General features: G+C 35.0%; 2 protein-coding genes across 4 annotated transcripts; both read left to right on the top strand.

The window, feature by feature from the left end:
- The first annotated feature begins 1353 nt into the window (after window positions 1-1353).
- On the top strand, window positions 1354-8126 carry LOC121759232 (apical junction molecule-like). Its single transcript, XM_042154746.1, has 8 exons — window positions 1354-1604; window positions 1714-1891; window positions 2387-4113; window positions 4647-5956; window positions 6088-6210; window positions 6315-7096; window positions 7303-7415; window positions 7606-8126. The coding sequence occupies exons 1-4, from the start codon at window positions 1548-1550 to the stop codon at window positions 5475-5477; spliced, it is 2793 nt and encodes a 930-aa protein (XP_042010680.1). The 5' UTR covers window positions 1354-1547; the 3' UTR covers window positions 5478-5956; window positions 6088-6210; window positions 6315-7096; window positions 7303-7415; window positions 7606-8126.
- Window positions 8127-9806: 1680 nt separating this feature from the next.
- On the top strand, window positions 9807-13123 carry LOC121756951 (two-pore potassium channel 3-like). 3 transcript variants are annotated; one of them, XR_006041137.1, is made up of 3 exons: window positions 9807-11211; window positions 11318-11392; window positions 11816-11943. XR_006041137.1 is itself a non-coding variant. In XM_042152389.1 (2 exons), the coding sequence occupies exons 1-2, from the start codon at window positions 9926-9928 to the stop codon at window positions 11961-11963; spliced, it is 1434 nt and encodes a 477-aa protein (XP_042008323.1). In that variant the 5' UTR covers window positions 9812-9925; the 3' UTR covers window positions 11964-12403. The 3 variants fall into 3 exon arrangements, 1 of the variants encoding a protein (XP_042008323.1); XR_006041136.1 differs by lacking the exon at window positions 11318-11392 and adding an exon at window positions 12766-13123 and having other exon boundaries at window positions 9812-11211; window positions 11816-12111; XM_042152389.1 differs by lacking the exon at window positions 11318-11392 and having other exon boundaries at window positions 9812-11211; window positions 11816-12403.
- Window positions 13124-22417: the final 9294 nt, after the last annotated feature.

The following is a 22417-nucleotide window of genomic DNA, read 5'->3' as shown; positions in this document are numbered from 1 at the left end:
TTGTCCGCACGTGTTGAATTCTTCCAAATAGGTCCAGATGCAGCCGGGCGGCAAAGTATCACGCCGCTGCAGAAGTGTACGTGTGCCATCCGACAACTCGCTACTTGGCAAACGGCCGACATCTTCGACGAGTATTTGCATATCGGTGAGTCCACTGGAATCCTTTGTCTAAAGAATTTTTGCGAGGGCGTTCGTTCAGCTTTCGGGGATGAATTCCTTCGGGCACCCACCACCGATGATTGCCAACGGTTGCTTCGTCTTCACGAATCAGTCCATGGCTTTCCCGGAATGCTTGGCAGCATTGAGTGCATGCATTGGAGGTGGAAGAATTGCCCGACTGCTTGGAGGGGGCAACACTTGAGCGGTCACAAAGGCGGCGGCCCAACGCTTATCCTTGAGGCGGTCGCCGACTACCGCCTATGGATTTGGCATGCATATTTCGGCATTGCTGGATCCAACAACGACTTGAATGTACTATATTCTTCACCACTCTTCACTGATGTGATGAATGGTGTAGCACCGGCGATCGACTTCACCATCAACGGAAATAGCTACCACATGGTTTACTATCTCGCCGATGGTATCTACCCAAGGTGGTCGACTTTCGTGAAGACGTTCAACAACCCGCACGACCCGAGACGGGTTCTTTTTGTGCAGCGTCAAGAGTCCGCACGGAAAGATGTCGAAAGAGCTTTCGGGGTCCTTCAAGCCCGATTCAACATTGTGAAGTCCCCGGCTCGGCTATGGTACGTGAATAATATTGCCGACATCATGTTCACGTGTATTATCTTACACAACATGATTATAGCCGACGAAGGGCCGAGGGCGGCTAGCTTCTACGATGAGGACGAAGCCGGAAGCTCAACAGCGAGGTCTCCCCCACGCCGAGGCGAGCATACGACGGTCGGCCAAAGAATCAAGACAAGACACACAATGCGCGATACCCGAATCCACAATCAACTACAAGAAGACCTAATCAAACACATGTGGGCGAAATTCGGCAACGCGTAGTGGTTTTTTAAATTTTTAGTATTTTAATTATGTAATTTTTAATTTTTTTGGAGTTTAATTATGTCGTTTTTATTTTATTTGTCATTTGTAATATTATTTAGGTTTTTTTAATGAATTTTAGTATTATTGAAATGTTATTGTTTAATTGAATTTTAAATTAATTGTGCTCGTCCTTGCGGAAGAGCATAGCTGTGGGTGTTGTGCTCTTGCCAGAGAGCATGCAGAAAAAGTGGGGCCGGCCCACAACCGTGCCGCTGGCAAGAGCACAGTTGTGGATGATCTTATTTACTAATATTAGAGTTCTTTGTCAATCTTCAACCAGAAATGGGGTTTTGGGAGCAGGGAAGGGTTTAATCGTTTCTCTCACGAAATTATCGATTTTCATCTCTAACATGGGCGTCCCTTTTATGTTTTTCTCGAATCAATGGCCGCTTTATTCTCTAAACTAGATTCAGCTTCCAATCGTTGGGATGCATTCCTCGCCTCGATTTTGATTTCTCTCTAAATCGAGGGTTTCATTCACCGCTTGTGAAGGAATGGCACAGGACGTTGAGGCGCAGCAAGACAAGCCGTCCAATGCCTGCTGCGCCAAGGTAATTTTAGTTTTAATCCGCTGTTTCTCCACCTTGCGATCCAGTGATGGGAGTGTTTTTTTTATTAGAGTTTGTTTTTAGTGTATTGAATTTCCGTGGATTCCCGCAGTTGCAAAAGAAGCACTCAAAGCTCTTGGAGAGGTGCGCGAAGCTTGAACAGATCAAAAACAAGTTTCGCGACTGCACCTTAGCGATGCAGCAGAGATGCGATGTGGTCGAGAGAGATAGGAAGAGTCTGAGGAGAGATAATGAGAGTCTGAGGAGAGATAATGAGAGTCTGAGGGAAGGTGATTTGTTTACCTCTATATTATTAGGTTCCGATCAGTATACAGAATTGAAATTGAGTTAGAATTAGAATTCTGTGTAATTTAATTTGAATGAGTTGAACTATAATTCAATTCCAACTCCTTTGTTTGGTAAAAATGATATAATTGATATGAAGTGTGTGCACGCATTGTGTGTGTAGTGTGCATGTGCGATTGTACAGTGCATGTTTGTGTGTGTAGTGCGTGAAGCTGCCTAATTTTATAACTATTTGGAATTCCAACCATCTACTTTTGATATAGAATTCAAATTGTGGAATTGGGAGAAACTGGAATTGTAATTCAATCCCAAATCTAAATATTTAGGTCACCAAACATTGGATTTTGGAATTAAAGTCTCAAATTCCAATTCTGTTGGCTCAATTCCATGATACCGAACATAGCCTTATAACCTTATTGTAGATTTATTATAGTAGTTTTTATTGCTTCATTTTGATGTTTTTGTTTTCTTTCATCCAGCATCAGAAAAACTCAAAGTGCAGGTTAATTTATGGAATAGTGAGAAAGATATAGAGGCTGGTCGGCGTGCTGATCTTGAGGTTCAGTTGCTGAAGCAAAACAGTGGTTCTGCTTCTCGCAGAGGAGATGAACAGCTTCGAGAACGCATTGCTCAAGCCGAGGAAGAAATTAAGCTATTGAAGGAGCTTCTGGACCGAGAGAGGGGGAAGGTAGCTTCCGAAAAGAAGCGCACTGAGTTGGAGAAGAAGAAAGCTGTTGAGGCGTTGAAGAAGTTAGAGAGTGTAGAGAGAAAAAAGGCTGAGGAATATAAACTTCTGTGGGAGAAGTTACAAAAAGAAAATGATGATATGAAGCCAATGTTATCTTTGGAGAAATCTAGATCTAGAGATGCAGAGAAACAGAAAGCCATTATAGGAAGGCAAAGGGTTGAATTGACAGTGGCTAAACCTGAAGAGCAAATTTTTGTTCCTGATACAAGTTTGGAGAATGATCGAGCCGATGATTTGAATCGGAAATTGGAACAAGCTAGGAAAAGGGTAGAACAATTAGAGGGTGAGTTACTTAAACATAAATGCTCTGAAGAATCTAAAGATAGGCTTCTGTTGGAGATGTTAAAAAAAGAAACTGATGATTTAAAGTCATTGTTGGCTTTGGAGAAATCTAAATCTGAAGCTGCTCACAAAAAGTTGGAAGCAGAGAAACAGAAAACCATCAGGGAAAGAAAGAGGGCTGACTCGGCAGTTGCTCAAAAAAGAATTACTGAAAAATGTTTGGAGAAGGATCAAGCAGATGATTTGAATCGGAAGTTGGAACAAGCTAGGAATAGGGTTGAACAATTGGAGGATGAGTTGCTTAAACATAAATGCTGTGAAAAATCTGAAGATAGGCTTTTGTTGGAGAAGTCTAAAAAGGAAACTGATGATTTAAAGTCAATGTTGGCTTTGGAGAAATCTAAACCGGAAGATGCTCACAAAAAGTTGGAAGCAGAGAAACAGAAAACCATTGGACAAAGTAAAAGGGCAAAGTTGGCGGTGGAAAAATCTAAAGAGCAAATTAATCTAGCTGAAACAAATTTGAAGAAGGCCATGTATGAGAAAGCTCGAGCAGATGATTTGAGTCGGAAGTTGGAAGAGGCGAAGAATAGGGCTGACAAATCCAGTCCCAGCAGGAATGCAGTAACAGCCACTGATATACGCACCGAAATGCTAAAGAATGACACCCACTTCCATAAGTGGGTGGAAAAGATGCTTTTGGAGAAAGAACATGATATCGTTAGGGAGAAAAAGCGTGCAGATTCAGCAAAAAAGAAAGCAAAGAAACAGATAAAAGTTGCAGAAGAATACAAAAAGATGTCCATGGAACAAAAAGATAGGGCCGATCAACTATCTGGGCAGTTAGAGACGTACAAGCTCAGGTTAGAAGGGTTGCAGAAGGAAATGCAGGCGTTTGTTTCATCGAGAATTTATGCTGGCACTTCTCCCATGATAAACAATGATGTCATTTATGAAACTGATACAGTTGAACTTCTGAAGAAACAATTGAAGCTAGAAAAGCTGCTTGCAAAACATGCCAAGGAAGCAACGAAGATAGAAGCTTTACGTAACACGATGCTACGACAAGAATTATGTCACCTAAAGAAGGAGAGTGTTCAGTTCCAACAGCACATGAATATACTACTAGATAAGAGTTTCTTGCATGGCCCTGAAGGTATAGATCAGTTGAAAAAGGTTAGTTTTCTTAGTCATAATTGTTGGACGATTTCTTATTCATGATTAATACAGTGTCTTTATATCTTGTTTATGAATTTATAGAAAGAGCTCTTGCATCTTTGTTTTTTAATCTATCTGTCCCTCGTTATTATTTGTTGTTGTTGAGATAATTGACTGCAGTAATCTATAGTATCATTTTATCACCAGCCTTTACTCTTTTTGCCAGAATCGTGAAATGAAGCAATCACATTTATTTACTACTAACTTGTTCTCCGCAAGAAACAATTGCGGGGAAGTGTGAATGCATTGGTGAAAGACCTTTCATACATCTATACGAGATTAAGAGTTGCAGATTTCATATTCATTTTAGTGTCACTCTATTAGTGCTATTTTAGTCTTTTGAAGTGCTTGAGAAATAGTGCCCTGACTTCTGTTAGTGTCAATCACACACACATACAACACCATGTTTATATTCCTAATTCGTGCTATGCATCTTAGTCATGTGTGGATACAGGATTGGTGCTAATTGACTGGTTTATGTTACTTTGCAGATTGGCAGTGAAACCACGAAAAGAAAAGTATTAGGCTCTGATGGGAGTCGCAGGCGAGTCATGTCTGGTATACATTCTAGGATGGATCCTCCTTATCGAGGTTCCAGCCAAAAAATGTTACAGAGTTCTGCCATATATTCCAGTTCAGCATCTTTTTCTGATTGGCCCTTGGTGGGATCACAGGAAAGAGACACATTCTCTATTATGACATCAGCTAACCTGGGGGAGGATATATCAAACTTCAAGCCAAAGATACCTAATAAGATGCAAAACGATCAAAATGTAGCTAAACCTGATAACAGAACTAGTAGTCCAATTAAAGACAGTTCTAGTAAAAGAAGACTTGGCTTGCGTCAGAAGAAGAGGAATCTTGGTGCAGTAGAGTCTATAGAAAATTTGCATGCTAAGGGTGAGAAGTTGCATCAACATGTGTCTGAAAAATTAGCCATACTGCATGATACTCTCAATGGCCAAGTGGATGATTCACAGGAAGAGAGCCTGAAAGGAACTACTTGCACAGAGCTTTTTAGACCTCTCAAGAAGAGAAAATCCTCTTCAGAGGGAACTGTAATTGTTGATCATTTGCAGAATTCTGGGGAGTCAAAAGGCACCGTCAGTTCTGATATCAATAACTCAGATTCCTGTGTGCCTGCTTCATCACCAGGGTCTGATGCAGTCATATCTGATTTGGGTGATGAGGATGGAACAAATAATATTTTAGAACACAACATGTCCACTTCTCCAGATTTTGACCAGATAGTCACTGGTGACCATATGAAGTTGCTGGACATGGACAATGCCGCTGATGAAGACTGGCTGAGGTTGAAGTAGTTAGCTCTGAGATGCTGGCATGTAGGAGTTCCCAACTGGGGCTGTCAACTGTGAGTAGATATCCAGTTATTGAAATGGAGAAGAATCTCACTAATGTTGCACCCAATGGCTCTGATCCATTGCTGTTACAAATGGAGCATAATTCTGATACCTTATCAGAGAATACTACTCCCCCCGGCAGCAAGTGATACTCATTGCCAAGAAATCCATGTAACAAGTGGGATGTTGGGAACAGGCTATCTTTCTGGTCCTGGAAATGAGGGAACAATTGAAACATGTGAAAAGGCAAGTGCATCTTGTTGTGGTGAAACTCTGAAGTGTTTTATTGTATTCTCAGACAACAAAGACAACTTAAGCATTTTGCGGATCCTTCAGACAATTTCCAGTTTCATGCCACAATGTTCTTTTGATCATTCAGTGGAGACATTCGTTCAAAATGTTATACTCACCATTTCTAAAGCTAAAGACCTCTCAACTAGGTGAGTGAATTCATCTGTTGGTGTTTCCTTACTTGAATTTCTGATTATCACTTTGTTTTAGGGGTTAAGTGTTTCCTTACCAGACTTGCTAACTATAGTTCTTTCTCTTTGTTGGTGTTTTCTGGGAAAAGGCATGTGTGTTCTTGTCATTGATACTGCCTGAAATTTCTGAGCTAAGACTCAAAACTTGAAAAATGGTTTAGGTGATAATTTTGTCCAGGCTCTTGCTTCAGTGACCACACTCTTCAGCTCAGGTACTTTCTATAACAGACTTAAATTTCATTTGTTGTATGTTGCTGTTCTTTTTTTTCCCCATTATTATTTAAGTGTTTGTAAGGAATAACTTCTTTCCATGCAGCACTTTCTGATCCATATTTGAAAAGGATGGCTATGGAGTCCTGGTTTGCTTGAACTGCTAGTTATCATTGAAGATTTCCTTCAACAGAGTAAAGTTTTGTCTATGGTGGTGTATCTGCTGAGTCAGAATCCCATGTTACTTCCAAATTGGACTTAATTTTAAATGGCAATCCCATAATGATGCTGGAAATGGCTGCTTCAGCTCATCTGTTGATTGCAGGGGGTAGTCTATTAGCATCATTATGCCTTGCTGTTGATGATATTGGTTATGTTTGTGAGATATCATACAACATTATTAGAACCCAGAAGCTTGACCGTCCAGTAATGTTGGCTATTCTTCACGCTTTTGCCCTCATATGTGGCTCCAAGTACTTTAACCTTCAGCATTACTCTGTAGCTATGACTGTAGTAAAATCTGTGGTTATGTTTCTTGAGGCGCAAACTTTGTCGGCCGGTTCTACATCCTCTTCCCTGTCAGATTCTAGAAACCCATCTAGCATGTTGTTGTGCGCACACTGTCCATTCTCAGAAGGTGCAGTTTCTGTGGAAAATGCTGCAGTGATGCTGTTAGAGAACCTCCAAAAGCAGTGTCATTGTGGGTTATGGCCACAAGATTCACTTGCCTTAGTCAGTTTGCTGGTTCCCACACTTCCGATCCATGAGGAGGGAGACGAGGTAGTTTCAGGCTTGGGAGAGGCTGCCTCATCAAGTTTGGCATGTGATGAGACTTTATGCAACTTCCTTGATATTTTTTCTTTGGTTGAGGTTCTAGCTTCAGTCATGGTATGAATCTTGTCTTATATCTTTCTGTTACTTTTTCGGTTTCTCACTATTCTACTTCATTTGTTTAATTTGGTGAAGTTTAAAAACAATACTTTGGCTTTGCTAATTGCTATGACACCTTTGACACTCCCTTCCCTCTGGTTCTCCTTGATTTCAGCATCACTCATTTTTTTTATGCCTCACTTCCAATATCTCTCGACATGCAGAGCTGGAATTGGACATCTGATAACACCATAGGGCCGATTTGTCAAACTTTGAAGTTAAATTTAACAGAAGGATTCTCTGCTACTATCATCACACTTCTCGGCCAACTTGGGAGGTATTGTCCCAAACAATCTGTACGCACATGTCCTAGTAAAATTTATGATTACCGCTTGCTGTTGCTTAGCCTCATTTTTCTCTACTAAATATGAGCTATACAGTGTAAAAGATTATATATGCCTTCGAGATTATTTGTTTAAAACTGTTCTACAAAAAAGAAGCATCTGACTTCTACGTGTGTCCCGCAGGCTTGGAGTTGGTGCTGGCGGATACGATGATCCTGGTGTTCAGAAATTAAGAGACTACTTCTCAAAGTTTGCTCAGGAAATCACATTCAAGAGATTAAGTATTCCTGTTCAGATTGCCCTTATAACTTCTTTGCTTTGTGTCAGTCCAGTCAAATTTGAAGAGATCACTGAAAAAACCGAAACTCCAGCAGCAATGAGTAGTCCCTATAGTTTGGTAAGGGCATGGTTTTTTTCCTTAGTCACGATCTACAGTTGTCCTTGAGGCCTCATTTTGCTGCAAGCCAGGGCAACTAGCAGATCAGTCTCCGGTTCGTTCTAATTGAGCTCGAGTCCTGTTCTTTTCGAGGAAGTTTGTGTACAGCAATGGATAAACAAGTGCCAAGGTCGTCTTCTGTTCTCCAATTTTTTCTAAAGTTAAACTGAGCCGCTTATTTCACAGTTTTAGAAACATTTACTTGGTATTATTGGAACCTTGCGATTTTGTTCAACTTTGATTCAGAAGCCTTCGGTATTTGCTTTCACACGTATGCTTAGTGCATCTTTCTTCAGTTGAAGGATTTGGATAATAGTCCCGGATTTGGATTTGGAGTTCGAGCATTTAGAGTGTCCACAATGGTGGCCTTCAAAGGCCACCATTTGTGGCCCGGCCACCAATTGTGGCTCTCATGTGGCCTTTGTAATGGCAAATGTAAAAAAGTCAATGCAAATTCAAATGGCCACCAAATGTGGCCCTCTAAAATGTTAATTTTTTTTTTGCTTTTTTTAATGTTATTTTTTAATTTAATTTAATGTTATTAAATTTTAGTAGATTAATAATTTGGATAATAAAAATAATTTAATAAAGAGAGAAGTAGAGACAAATTTTCGTCGTACTATTAATAGGGGAATCACCATCTCCTTCTTGCATTTTTTTGTATGGATTGGAAGTGTAAAATGAAAGGATTGGAAGTGTATAAAGAAGTGAAAAAATGAAAATGAAAGTGTATATTTATAAAAAAATTTCGAAATTTAAAAAAAAAAATCAAAATTTCGCGGCCCAGCCGCGATTCGCGGCCTTTGCAATGGGAGGGCCGCGGCTCACATGGCTCGGCCGCGGCTGAGCCACGTCTCTCGCCTCTGGGCCGCGCCTCTCGGCCTTTGCAATGGGGGGCCGCAGCTTCCCCATTGTGGACACCCTTAGATTTCGGATTGGATTTTGAGAGAGTATAAAATCCGAATTGATCCGAAAATCTATTTTTTTAATTAAACTGAAGCAAAAAATTTGTAATGCTCTGAGAATCAAAATTATACACAGTTTATTGATAAATTTCCATTTGTTGTAGATATTTTAGTCATCTTAGATTTGATAGTAGTACTACTACTATTTTGGATAGAGGAGAAGGAATTCAATAAGTTGTTAGTTGTTATTTACATGATTGAAAAACTAGACGTGGCTCATTACTAGTCAATATTTCATTATTTATGTGAGTCCTCTATTAATCATGACAATGTGACAGAATCGACTTATTACAGCAAAGAAAAATATCCCAACAACTTTATTAGATTATTCCTATTTATGAATGTTACTGTAGTTATGTAAGTTAAAGACATTGCGGCTATTATTGCCATTCGAAGCAATTATAATATATCAATCATTCAAAATTCCACATCTCATAAATGCATACAATAATGAAATTGAAAAGGCCACGATTCCACGTTTTACTTACCAATCATTGTACATGTGCACTATTTTGATTTTTGACATATCAAGCTATTTTGGAATTTTGGGTTCAAAATGGGTTTATGAGATAACTTTGGAAAAAAGAGAATGGAGATTTATGTTTACTAGTAATAATTATTTTCTTTGTTCTAAAATACTTGCTTCATTTTTCGGTAAAAACCTTATTCTCTTTTTCTTTTTCCACTTTATTTTTTTCACTACTTTATATTCTTAATTTAACTTTTAAATATCAATTTTTGAAAATCCCATATTCAAAAGAAATACATTAAAACGGAGCTAAACTGCACTATTGTTATCTATTTTGATTTATTTTCTTGATAGGAACTTTATTCTAAATAATATCATTTGGTGATAATTACTATTTTCTAGCAAAACCGGATAGCTCAGTTTTGTCGATTTTATGATTTTTCTAAACACAATAAATACATAGGTATACTTTCATTGCCTTAGAATTCAGTACTTAAAAAAAAATAGCAAAATTAAAATCTAATATCAACAGAGATCTAGAATAATTAAAATATTTAGCAAGTGAGTTGAGTAGCAACAAAATCCAGCATACACTCCAAACTCCAAAGCATCTCAAAAAGAGACTCTGATCTGATGAAAGTCTGTCCGTTCCAAGTTCCAGCACAGCCAAACAACCCCTTAATCTTCAGTTTCTCTACACAGATTCACATGGATGAGCCGTTCATCTCTTACACCAACACCGGCAGGTCTCTCCCGCCGCTCCTCCCTCTGCCTGAAAACAACGAAATCTGCATTCCGCCGCCGCCCATCACCCCATCCCCCCGAGAAATCAAAGACATCCTCATCTTCGGCTCTCCCTCCTCTTCCTCATCACCTTTCAAAGACTCGATTTTTCGCGATATCTGCATTCCGCCGCCGCCAATCACCCCATCACCCAGAGAAATCAAAGACATCCTCATTTTCGGCTCTCCCTCCTCATCCTCACCAGGTCTCAAAGACTCAATTTTTACCGAAAGGTTGAATCTTGACAACAATCAGAAGCAATCGAGCCATGACCCAGAAATCCCACAATCATGGCTAATCAACCCCAATTATCCACCCTCCACGAGCAACCTCCACCGCTCCAAAACCGCACCGGCTATGGCGGCAATCAACGAAATTGACAATTGCTCGAATCCGAAGCCGCCGCCGAAGTTTGCCACGCCCTCAATTGTGAAGCAGGGTGTGATTTTCTTGATCATTTACTTGAGCTTTGGTGTGATTATTTACTCTTTCAATATCGATTCTTTCACTGCCATTAGAACTCACCCTGTTGTAGATGCTTTGTATTTCTGCATTGTGACCATGTGTACAATTGGCTATGGTGATATAACTCCTGATAGCACTGCTACCAAGCTGTTTTCGGTCACTTTCGTGCTTGTGGGATTCGGTTTCATCGATATTTTGTTAAGTGGGATGGTTAGTTACATGCTTGATTTGCAAGAGAATCATCTCTTGAAGACTATCAAGAGCCGGGGTGCTCATGATCCCCCCTCGTATATCATCGATGTGAAGAAGGGGAGGATGAGGATACGGATGAAAGTGGCGTTGGCGTTGGGCGTTGTGGTTCTTTGCATTGGAGTTGGGGTTGGTGTTATGCATTTTGTGGAGAGGCTTGATTTGTTGGATTCGTTCTATCTGTCTGTCATGTCTGTGACCACTGTTGGATACGGGGATAGGGCGTTTAAGTCTTTGCCCGGGAGGGTTTTTGCCTCCGTTTGGTTGCTCGTGTCGACTCTTGCTGTTGCTAGAGCCTTCCTCTACTTGACTGAACTGAGGGTTGAGAGGCGGCACAGGAGGATGGCTCAGTGGGTGCTCGGACAGGATATGACTGTCTCGCAGTTTCTTGCTGCAGATATCGATAACAATGGCTTTGTAACGTGAGTGCTTCTCTTTGCTCATGTTATTGAAGATATATTATAGCTAAATGTTTATCTTTGGCATTTGAATTACTTATGATTGATGCTTGATGATTGATGATTGTAGCTTGAAATGGTTTTGTGGATAAATGCTTTAGCTTGGAGATATATTGAACCACACTCGAACACTAGTTAGTTTCGGGCATGTATGATCAGAGGGAAATCTTGTTCTTTCAAAATCATAGTTCATTGTTTTTGAAAGTATTACGTTTGAAGCTAGTTCTTAACTGCTTAAGTTAGATTGTTGAAACGACGTCATGTCACTGCTTATTCCCGAGAAGTATGATGATAGTAGCCATTGAAAGTTCACTCATGTTTTTGTGGATAGTCATAAATTAATGAAGCATGGCATATTCTTGTAGTCACGAATGGACTTGTCCGTTTGCTTACCTTTAATACTAACTCGCATAAACTCTTTATGCCTAACACGAAGATTTTATGATAGTTCATTGTCGCAACATATCTACTATTTTATAAAGCTTGCATTTGACCTTCCTAGAAATTTGAAAGGAAAGTAAACTAACTAAGCCTTCTTCCTTGCTTCATTTCACATGTTTTGTTGCAGTAAATCCGAATTTGTAGTATACAAGCTCAAGGAGATGGGCAAGGTAACAGAGAAGGACATTTTGCAGATATGCAAACAGTTTGAACGCCTCGATGAAGGAAACTGTGGGAAGATAACTCTCGCAGATCTTATGGAAAGTCACCATTGATACAATACTTTCTTCCAAATTCTGACCATTCAGTCAAGGGGCAATGCAATTGCAGCTTCGAACTCAGATGAGACGAGGAGCAGTTGGATGCTCGGATCATATCCTTGCTCATCCTTGTGATAGGCCGCCTCTTCTATCTCTATACCAGGTAAAAGTTTAGTTCTATCTTCGTATATGTGAGGATATCGCGTAAAAGTGAGCCTTATCCACTTATGGCTGTGGTTCGTCTCAGCTCGACTCGATTTAGTCAACACATACATAACTTTGGGTATGTATGGTGTATATGATCTCCTTTCTTTGGCTCTAATTCTTGCCATAGGATGGGAAGTGGAAAATGTAAATACTAAGTATCTGTATTAGTTAGTTATTGAAGCCTATTTATAAACAAGAGCATTTCATATTTTTTTTTCAATGTGTATTTGTATTATAAAGCAGCTAAATTATACTATAGAGTTTTGATCTATTGAATTTAAAAAGTTATAATTTTATTGCATTAATTAATTACTGTACCATTATATTATTTGTAAATTTTTTAGAATCATGTAAGTTAATCATTGAAATTGATTTTACAGTTTACCGTACATATAGTTGATTTGTTTTGTTTATTAGTAAATATATTACTCAATTTCGGAGGCGGTTAATTACCGTTGCTATGAAATTGAAGGAAGATGAGCAATCTGGACGAGGTTTTATTCATTACTTGTTAATTTTCACTGACTTTCTGTTTAGATTATCTTAATCCTGTTTAATCTTGTGATAATTACACTTTCGAATTTGAATATTTTTCCCTTTCCAATTGAAGGAAGATTTATTTGGAAAACTTCCGCAAGTACTAACGAGAGAAATCCTGGAAAGACTCTCGATTAAAAGATGCAAGTGTGTTGGAATGATAATTAGCAAAGTTGGGTCGTGACAATATCTAGGGGAATGATAATTCTTGGGTGAAGGAATGTATCAGCCATGAATATGTCTACGGAGCTGCTAGACTACCAAATATTTTGGAAAATGATGACTTTTTCTTCGTGAATTTTAAGGATAGGCTTTTTGTCTTCCCCAAAGACACCGGTGCGACTCCGGCGACTTACCGTTTCTTATCTATATGTCGTTATTCCAACGTTGTTATTTACTATAACCCAACGTTGTCACCATAATAACTGATTCTCACATCATATCTTATGTGATCAATGGAATGTGTTTAATGATGATTAAAGATGTAATGTGATTTTCATATGATACAAAAAATAAAGTTAAAGTGATTGATTTTGTGTGACATAAAAAATTTTGCAGGAGCACTTTTAATGTCTAGAATTGCTTAAGTTGACACTTTTGATTCGACTTATATATTTAAGTGCATAATATTAGTAATATTCTTCCACTGTTCCTGCTTATAAATTTTGGCCACAGTTTTTCGACGCCAATTTCGATGAGTGTAATTTATCCATTCTGATTAAATCTCAAACATGATCAATAAATCATAATTTGGGATTAATAAATCATAAGTGGATAAAAAAAAATGTACTCCACTATTGAATTTAATTAGTTGACGTTACACCGAAATGGGCCTTTACTGGATCATATGATGCTTTGATTTTGACACAACCCGGCCCAAACGTAGGCTTTGATTAAACGGGCGAACACAAATGAATTTATTAATGCAATAAATTTTCCTACTACAACTTAAACATTAAAAAAAAGGGAGCTACACAATTTTACTGAGTCAACAATTTTAAATTGAAAATATCAGATAACATCTTAATAATTTAATATTCATTTTCTCAGTCATTTTTTGTGGTTGTTGTTAAAGTTGATATGTAGTTGAACTTTAAGTAAATAACCACCACTAACCCTAGACAAGTATTGGATGAGGTGAATAGTTTTTTCCTATATTTTAATGGTAAAATATCAGATAGGTAGTAAACATTGTTTCTAGTTTGATTATATTCACATTTAAACGTAGTACTCACTCAATCCTTAAAAAAATAGTCATACTTGTAAAGAGCAGGAGTTTTAACGTGTAATTGATAAAGTAATAGATATGTAGAAAAAAGTAAAAGAGAAATAGCGAAAAAAAAGTGAAAGAAGTGTTAGTGGTTATAGGGTTCATATTATTAATAATGTGTAAAATTATTAGTTGTTGAAAAGTTTCTATATTTACACTTAATCTGACAATATAAGTATTATCTTGGTTCAATTATGAATAAAAATCTCGTGAACCACTTCACACATTTCACTCACATTTCATTATAAAACATTAAATCTGATACCCTTTCTGTTAGTCAATTTTGACATTTTGGTTCAATTTATAAAATTAGTTTACTTTTATTATTAGAAACATTTTCAGCATATATTACATTATTAATGGTATTACTGATCTCACTATTCATTAATATTATTATTTTAATTATTTTTTTCTCGTTTGATCATATTTAAAAAAATTTGTAGTTTTAAAATTCACATGGTACCAAAATCTCTATTTTTAAAGGATAAAAAAATAATAAATATATTCATTTATATCCAAAGTTGGAGGTCGCAGATAGATTAATTAAGTACATTATTACACAAAAATGGAACAGGACTATTTTCATGACCTTGACTAGTGAACAAATACCATGAGTGAGTGAAAAAGATAATGTTGACAAGAATTCACAAAATTAATTTCAAAATATAGGATGGAATCAATAAAAACTTTGAGCAGAGAAAATTATGGCACGACCACGTCAACCCCTCTTTTTTTTAATCATTGTTGCAAACCTTTTTGCCTTAATATTCTTAATTTATCACTCCTATTTATAATAATTTGCCTAGATTATTGTCCCACTATTAAAATACTTTGATTCTTCTTAAGTAGTCACTGGTCATCCATTAAGTCAAAATAGTGCACATCAATTTTTTGGTCAAGATTATTGGGAGTGGTGATAGATTAGAATCCCAACAACAAGACATTTCACATTAGAAGAAGCTAAATGCTTAATTCAGATACAAATATAATATATATTACATAAAATAATTATTATTTTAATACCAAATTGGGTGTTTAAATAGTTAATTTTGACTAATTCAATACATTCCAAGTGGAGTAGATGGGATTAAATGATTAGGATTATTGACTTATGATGTCTTCTTGGTGAAATAAAAGAAATCCCACGAGTTGCAGTTTCGATTCCATATTTTCACTTTTATTATTGTATTAAGTTTTAAATATTAGTACTACTAGTTTTTGCTTTTCCCAGTGCACTACGTAATGTAGTATAGTCAATAGATATACAAGTAAAGATAGGATAAAATATAGTATAAGATTCCATATGCAAAATAACTGCTCTTTGAGTAACTAGGATATGTAATGTGGAGTATATATCTCTTTCCATTTTCTGAATTTATTTTTATAAATTTTAGCCATGTTTTTTTCTCCTGTTTTCATCTTATTATACATTTATTGAGTATAGAAAATGAATCAGTCCACAATCACGATTCATTTCCTTAATTGGATTAGAGATTAGTTGTTTTGCTTATATATAATTTTTCTCTCATCGTAAATTGTCTCTGAAAAATTATAATGAATTTATCACTCCAGATATAGATAGGCATTATATCAAACTTTGTAAATAATATATATGTTGTTATTTAGTCATTTAGTAGTATTTCCAAACAAGATTCATATGAAACAAAGGCATTTTATTGAGAAAAAACGTGTATACAAAACAATTATTCATAAATATATATTGAGAAAAAACGTATATACAATTTGATGAGGATTTAGAATAAAACTCCAAGGTAAATCACTATCGGATTCAAAGTGGGCTTTTGAATTGGTCATAAGCTGACTTTATAAATTTGTTGAACAGATTAATTAGTCTTACATTATTTATTAATTTCAAAGCAGAAGTCTAACATTATTATGAAAATTGGAAAGGTCCTTTATTAATTTAGACTTACTTTTTATCTTATTTTATACCAGCAACTCTATATTGTCATTTCAATCTTGTGTTCCATCTTTGTATCTTTTTTCGAATGCATAAATTATAGGAGTATATATCATGTTGTATTTAATATTTGAATCCTGGTTTTATTTAATCTTAACTATATATAATAGTTAAAATTAAATCAAAATAAAATACAACATAAGAACTGATGATTTTGGTGTAAGACTCTATATTAAGAGTTTTAAAAAAAAATTAAACGTCAATATCTGAAAGATTCTTTTTTCTAGGAAAGTGAATTAATTTTACATACCTAACAAATAACCTGCCCCCTCTTACGCTTTGACGATTGTTTCCATAACAATATCAACAAATATTATATATTATGTCACGTATAATGGACACAATGTTGGTCAATTATTTTATGCTATTTCACTAGTAGTACTATTTTACCCCTATAAAAATGAATAAATAAATACTTATATTGTTACAGTATCGAATTCTTTGGTATATATATTTTGAATTTCGATATAACTAAATTTGGATATAGCTAATTTTCAATAGGGATATTGTACCGATTTTTTTCAATTTATTATACCAAAATATTGTTAATACAGAAATCTTATTTAATAGGTTACCAAAATGATTTAATTTGTTTTAACTTTTAAATACGGAATATATTAATATTGACCATTAAATTAATATACCGCGGATTGTATTTTAATGCATACAATTATTGCACTAAAATCTTTTGATATATTATGTAGTAGTGAAAATTACAGCATACCAAAAATTTTATATTCTTAATTAATTATTTTGATACATAATGTATATATTTCAATATATTTTCCCATCCCTAGTCAAGCAAAACTACTTCCTCAATGGTAGTCTTTCGATAACCCTATCTTATGTGAACACTTTTATATTTAAAATTATCCAGATATGTGTGTGGTCAAATACTAACTAATTTATAGTAATAACTAATAACTAATGTCAATTTTGTACGTTAAAATATCAACACAAAGACATAAATTTATCAATATTCTTGTGTCGACAAACTTATGTCTTTGTTTTGATATTTAAATTTACATATTGTATTGATATAATTATGTCTTTGTGTTGATAATTTTAATACACATAATTAAAAGTTATTAGTTATTACTATAAATTAGTTAGTATACTAACGCAACATTATCTAGATATTCTCTCAAATAATTTGAGTATGGTCTCGATATCCTAAAACATCTTGCACATACATGAGTAGACATGTACACAAATCTCATCCTATAAAGTTAATCAAACTTAAGTATGACTATTGACTTTTGAGCAATCAATCATGGTATAAATTAGGTGTATTTTGTTTTCTTTTCCCCCCCTTTTTTAAGAGGAATTAAATTGTCTATCAATATCGATATATTGTCCCCCATCCAACTATACGATAAATTGTTGTTTCCTCACCGCCAACTATCTTTTTTAGGTATAGAAAAGAGTGTATAATTATAAAGAAAAGGTAGTATAATAATGTAGTCAAAAAATGGCACAGCAAATTTATATACGTGTGACAAGTTAACTAAATTTGGTAGTTGCCAATTGCTGTACTTAGTTAACTTTAGGCCTAATTGTATTTTGTTATTCAGCAACCCTTTACCTAACATACAAAGGAATTTCAGAAATTGTCTTCTAATGTACACACTTTTGGAGTCGAGTCTCCAGGTATGGATGTATGCTGATGGGATCGACAGATCCCACCATAAACTCACACTCAATACAAATTCAATCTTCAAGTCACCGCACCAACCCCATGTCCGATAATTTCGAAACCTGCAAGTTCTTTTCCAGGATCCTAGAACTTGGATATAATTGGCCTTGTAAAATCCATGCCAATGTGTAATATGTAGTTACTTTGATTTTATTTTGCAGTGTGCAAAGCATTCAAATATTTTGTCTATGTAAAGTCAAGATGAAGACAATAAATAAACTTTAACAAATGATCTGACGCACCACCTATTTTTGTTAGTATTATACAATAAAGAGGTTGCCTAACTTTAGCCACATCATTGTCTTTATAGGTTCTATAGTCAAACTTTAATACTTCCACATCCTTATATACAAGTAGACTCACACTCAAAGTTTTAAATGAGATGTAACATTATGTATATTATTAATATTTAAAATCAGATTTCATTTGATTGATCGAAAGGTTTCGTAAGCAAAAGGATAATGATTAAATTATATTTTTTTTAAAAATTGGGATTTATAAGCACCAGTTTGTGAGCATCATAAGTGCTCGTAAATTGAAGAGCACTCCACTAGGAAAACAACGAGCACATACTAGCTAAACGTCATGTTTTTTTTGTAGTGATGTCAATAAAATACTTCATTCGTTTGTCATTAGGAGTACTATTGACTCTTCTATATTCCTTTTATAAAAATCATAATAAATACTTAAAATTGAGAAACGGTAAAATAAGATAGAAAAGTTAATGAGACTCGTAATGGTGAATAAAGGGAGTAGTCAAAATTATGCGTTTTTTTGAAAAATATACTTCGCACCACATAGAAACCAGTATATAGTACATATAAATGTTCTTCGTAGTTGTACTGTAAAAAAAGAAAAATAAGAAAACAGGGGAGAGTCTTGAAAATATTTGATGACTTCATTGACATTCATACATTCTCAAAAACGATAATTAAGACAATACATATACCTACTTGCTAAATAATATACTCACTACTTGCTAAAATATACTAGTATTATACTCACTCCGTAGGAGTACTAAATAATATAAACATATGATATGATATGAGAACTAAAATAAATTGGATAAATAAGAGAGAAAGAGTGGGAAAAAATAAATAAAGTAGTGTTAGTGGATAGTAAGACTTATATTGTTACTAGTGTTTTAATCGTGGTATAAATTGTAAATGTGCTCATATTTTTATGGAATGGACGAATACCAAATATGCATATATTTTAATGGACGGAGTGAATATAAATTAATTTGAATTTCTAAATAAAAGACACATGTTATAAATTTATAATTTATAAGGGTGTGTGAATCTAACATATGGTTAGAAAACAAAAGTTCTTCCTGAAAAGTTGGTCTTAATTACTAAAAAGGAATCCACTTTCTTAAAAAACAAATATTATTTTATTGAATTGTATTTAGCCGAAATTAATTCAATATAAAAGCACAAAATTTTTTTTAAAGCGTTGATAAAGAGCAGGCATAAGGAAAGAGACGTTAGCGGCCGAGGATTAGGAGACAGCTAATCAAACGGTGGCGGGCGAAACAGGGTCAGCCACGTGCCTCTCATATGTCGGCCGCGGTCAAATGCCGGTGCACCGGTGGGGACACGTGTCGACACCGACCCGCCTGAGCGGATTAACTCTGACCGCTCTCATCATTCCACTCCACACCCTCGGTTGACTTTTTAAACCCCTCGCTTAACTCAACCTTAATTGATAGTATTTATCTCCGTGCTATGCACGAGACATAAAAGTTTTAAATAATGAATACAAAATATAATAAAAATATAGAAAAGAAGAACTCAAAACAATGTGAAGATATAAAAAAAAATGTACTACTCCTTAATGAATTTATTATTTATATATAATTTTAATTTATGATCCAAGTGGAGTAAAAATAATAAAATTAATTATAAAAAGAATATGTGTAACTAAGGATCGAAGAATATAAGTTAATTAAAATAAATATACAAATAAAGAAAATATGTGTGAGTAAAGATCAAAGAGTAGAAATTGGAATAAGAAACGTACAATAACAATATACTCATATTAGATAATTCAAAAAATATTTTAATTAATTAACTATAAATTTTAAAATAAATATTAACTAAAACACTTTAAAATATACTATAATACATATAGAGCAATCACACTTCAATGACATACTACAACTTCGTATAAAAATAGTAGTATTATTTTAATATTCAGTTAAACTCAAGAATAATTAAAACTTTCGGTCATTCAATTGAATCGAATATAAAAAATGTCTTTATTTTTATGAGGATGAAATATTAAATATTTTAATTAAATAAATATAGCATGAAAATTAAATTATATATTTGTGTTGCCATTTAGTTTATAGATTAATTCAGAGAAGAAATTATTATAATTGTTTTGTCTAATTCTGGGGATCCTCTTGGAACAATTGTTTCAATGATATATCCGTCCTATATGAATCATGAAGAGTTGAGTAAATATTTGCATGATCGTGCCATACTTGCTCCTACTTTAGAGGTTGTTGATGAATAAAATTTTAATTTTAACCCAAATAGAAGGCAAATTAAACTCTTTAGCACAATTCCAATTTTAACTCAAATAAAAGGTAAAATAACCATACATAAACTTAATTACAAAGATGAATTTAAATTAAAAAATATTTATACAAAGTCCAATAAATTAATAGTTCAAAATTAAACCTTACTTTTTAAAACATAAATATAATGATATATACGTAACACCCAATTTAAAACTATATTTTTATAATTTTTTTCAAAATCATAAAATCCAATACAAATAAAGCCCAAATAATACATTCCTTTGACTAAAATTTCAACACAAATAAACCTAAATAACAGTATACTCGATAAATTAATATTCCCTACAAACCCTACAGAAAAATGCAGCGCCTCCCTCCCTTTCTCTTTCTCTCAGCGCCAATTGCACTCTCCCTTCCCATCTCCTCTTTCTCTCTCAGTCAGCATCGCCGCTGCAACCCTTCCTCCGGCGTCCTCCTCCTTTCTCTCTCATTCTTTTTCGGAGCTCTCTCCTTCCTCCGTCACGCCTCCCTTCCTCGCGGCCTTGCTCTGCTCTGCTTCCTCCCTCTGTCACGCCGTCCACCCGGCTTCCCTGCCGCTCGTTTCACGCCTCCGCTGCCTTGCTGCCGCCGTTGCCGGTAAAGATCGGATCTTCGAAATGGCGGCTCACTTTCTCGTAGCCAGTCGCCGCCTTGCCGCCACTGCCCCGCCTCCATCAGCCTTGCCGCCTTCGTCACCCATCGTCGGAGCTGTCGCCGGCTTCCAAGATTCATGCTACGCTGCAATCAAAAATAAAATTTTCAGTAAATCAATCAATAATAATGCAGATTCAATTAAAGGTGTGTGTATGTATAGGTGCTTTATCTTGTTTGAGAAGCTAGTGTTTCATTAGACCAATTTTTTGTCCAATAATATCTGCCTCTTTTCTGTCCAATGTTGCCATTTTTTAAATAACCAAAAGGATAAATCAAATAGCTTTTAATTTTCCCGCCAAAAAGGACAAATAAGTCTTTTCATTAGACTGTCACTTTAGATTATGATAGATTCCTTCCAAATCCACTTTATTATATATATCTTTAATCACTCGCTTATCTATCATCAATCAAGCAAATTAATCAACTTATAAGACCCCGGGTACCTGCTATTTGGTTGCAAAATTCGATGATGATGTCGAAACCATGTGAAAGATATTAGAATGATCGAACCAAGAGAAGTCGAAATAAACATTTGAGGAATCCTAAATTTTCAATTCTCGGTTTATTCTTAAAACATAAAGCTAGCATTTAAAACGATTTCCATAACTCTAAATAATTTTTAAAAATAAAAAATTCTAAAAAATAACAAAAGTGGAAGGCCATATTCTATTGTGCATCAACTTTTGCAAGTTGTGTGCAAATTTCAAAACAATCCATGATACTGAATTTTTGTTACAAAACTGCCACATTTTGCCACAGTTTCTCTAGGATGCAAATGATTTAAGTTATCGAAACAAATATTTTTCTTGCTGGTCTCGATTATTTTGTTGTGAAATATATGTCGATTAATTGCTAAAATTTTTTACTTTGCAAATTATTGATGTTTCCCCCTCTCTAAAGAATACAAAAAATTAGAAGATCCCAGATCCCACGTTCCGAATTTATAAACTAGAATAGAATGTGGAATTAATTGTTTTTATAGTGTCTAATTACTAGTGATTTAGTAGTCAATTGATCAAAATAATAGAACACGAGCAGTAATGTATATGCATAAAAAACAGGAAACATGTGTATTAACTAGATAAGGTTTGAACTTAAATAAAGCTGGCATGTGCGTCATTTTTAATATATAAAGGTTAAGGAGTCTTTTTCAACGAAAATATTCTTCTAAAACTTACTTGAGTGTAGTGATCGGAAATCATATTTATAAAAGGTATATAAATATAAGTAATTACTAATTAGTCATAAAAAGTACTCCATCCATCCCAATTAAGAGTCTCGTTTTGTCATTTTCGTCTGTCCCAACTTAAGAGTCTTATTTCACTTTAACAATAAATGGTAAGCAGGCCTTACATTCCACCAACTTATCCCACTCATATTTTATTATAAAAGTAATATATATATAAGTGAGACTCATATTCTACTAACTTATTCAATCCACTTTTCTTAAAACTCGTGCCCTAACTAATTAAGACTCTTAAATTAGAACAGAGGGACTCGCATAAATATGGCTTTGGCTTTTCGATACGATTTTCCAACGAGTGCGACATCAGATAGC

This window comes from Salvia splendens, chromosome 12, assembly GCF_004379255.2.
Source record: "Salvia splendens isolate huo1 chromosome 12, SspV2, whole genome shotgun sequence".
Classification (NCBI taxonomy): domain Eukaryota; kingdom Viridiplantae; phylum Streptophyta; class Magnoliopsida; order Lamiales; family Lamiaceae; genus Salvia; species Salvia splendens.
This window is presented reverse-complemented; position numbering and strand designations above follow the sequence as displayed.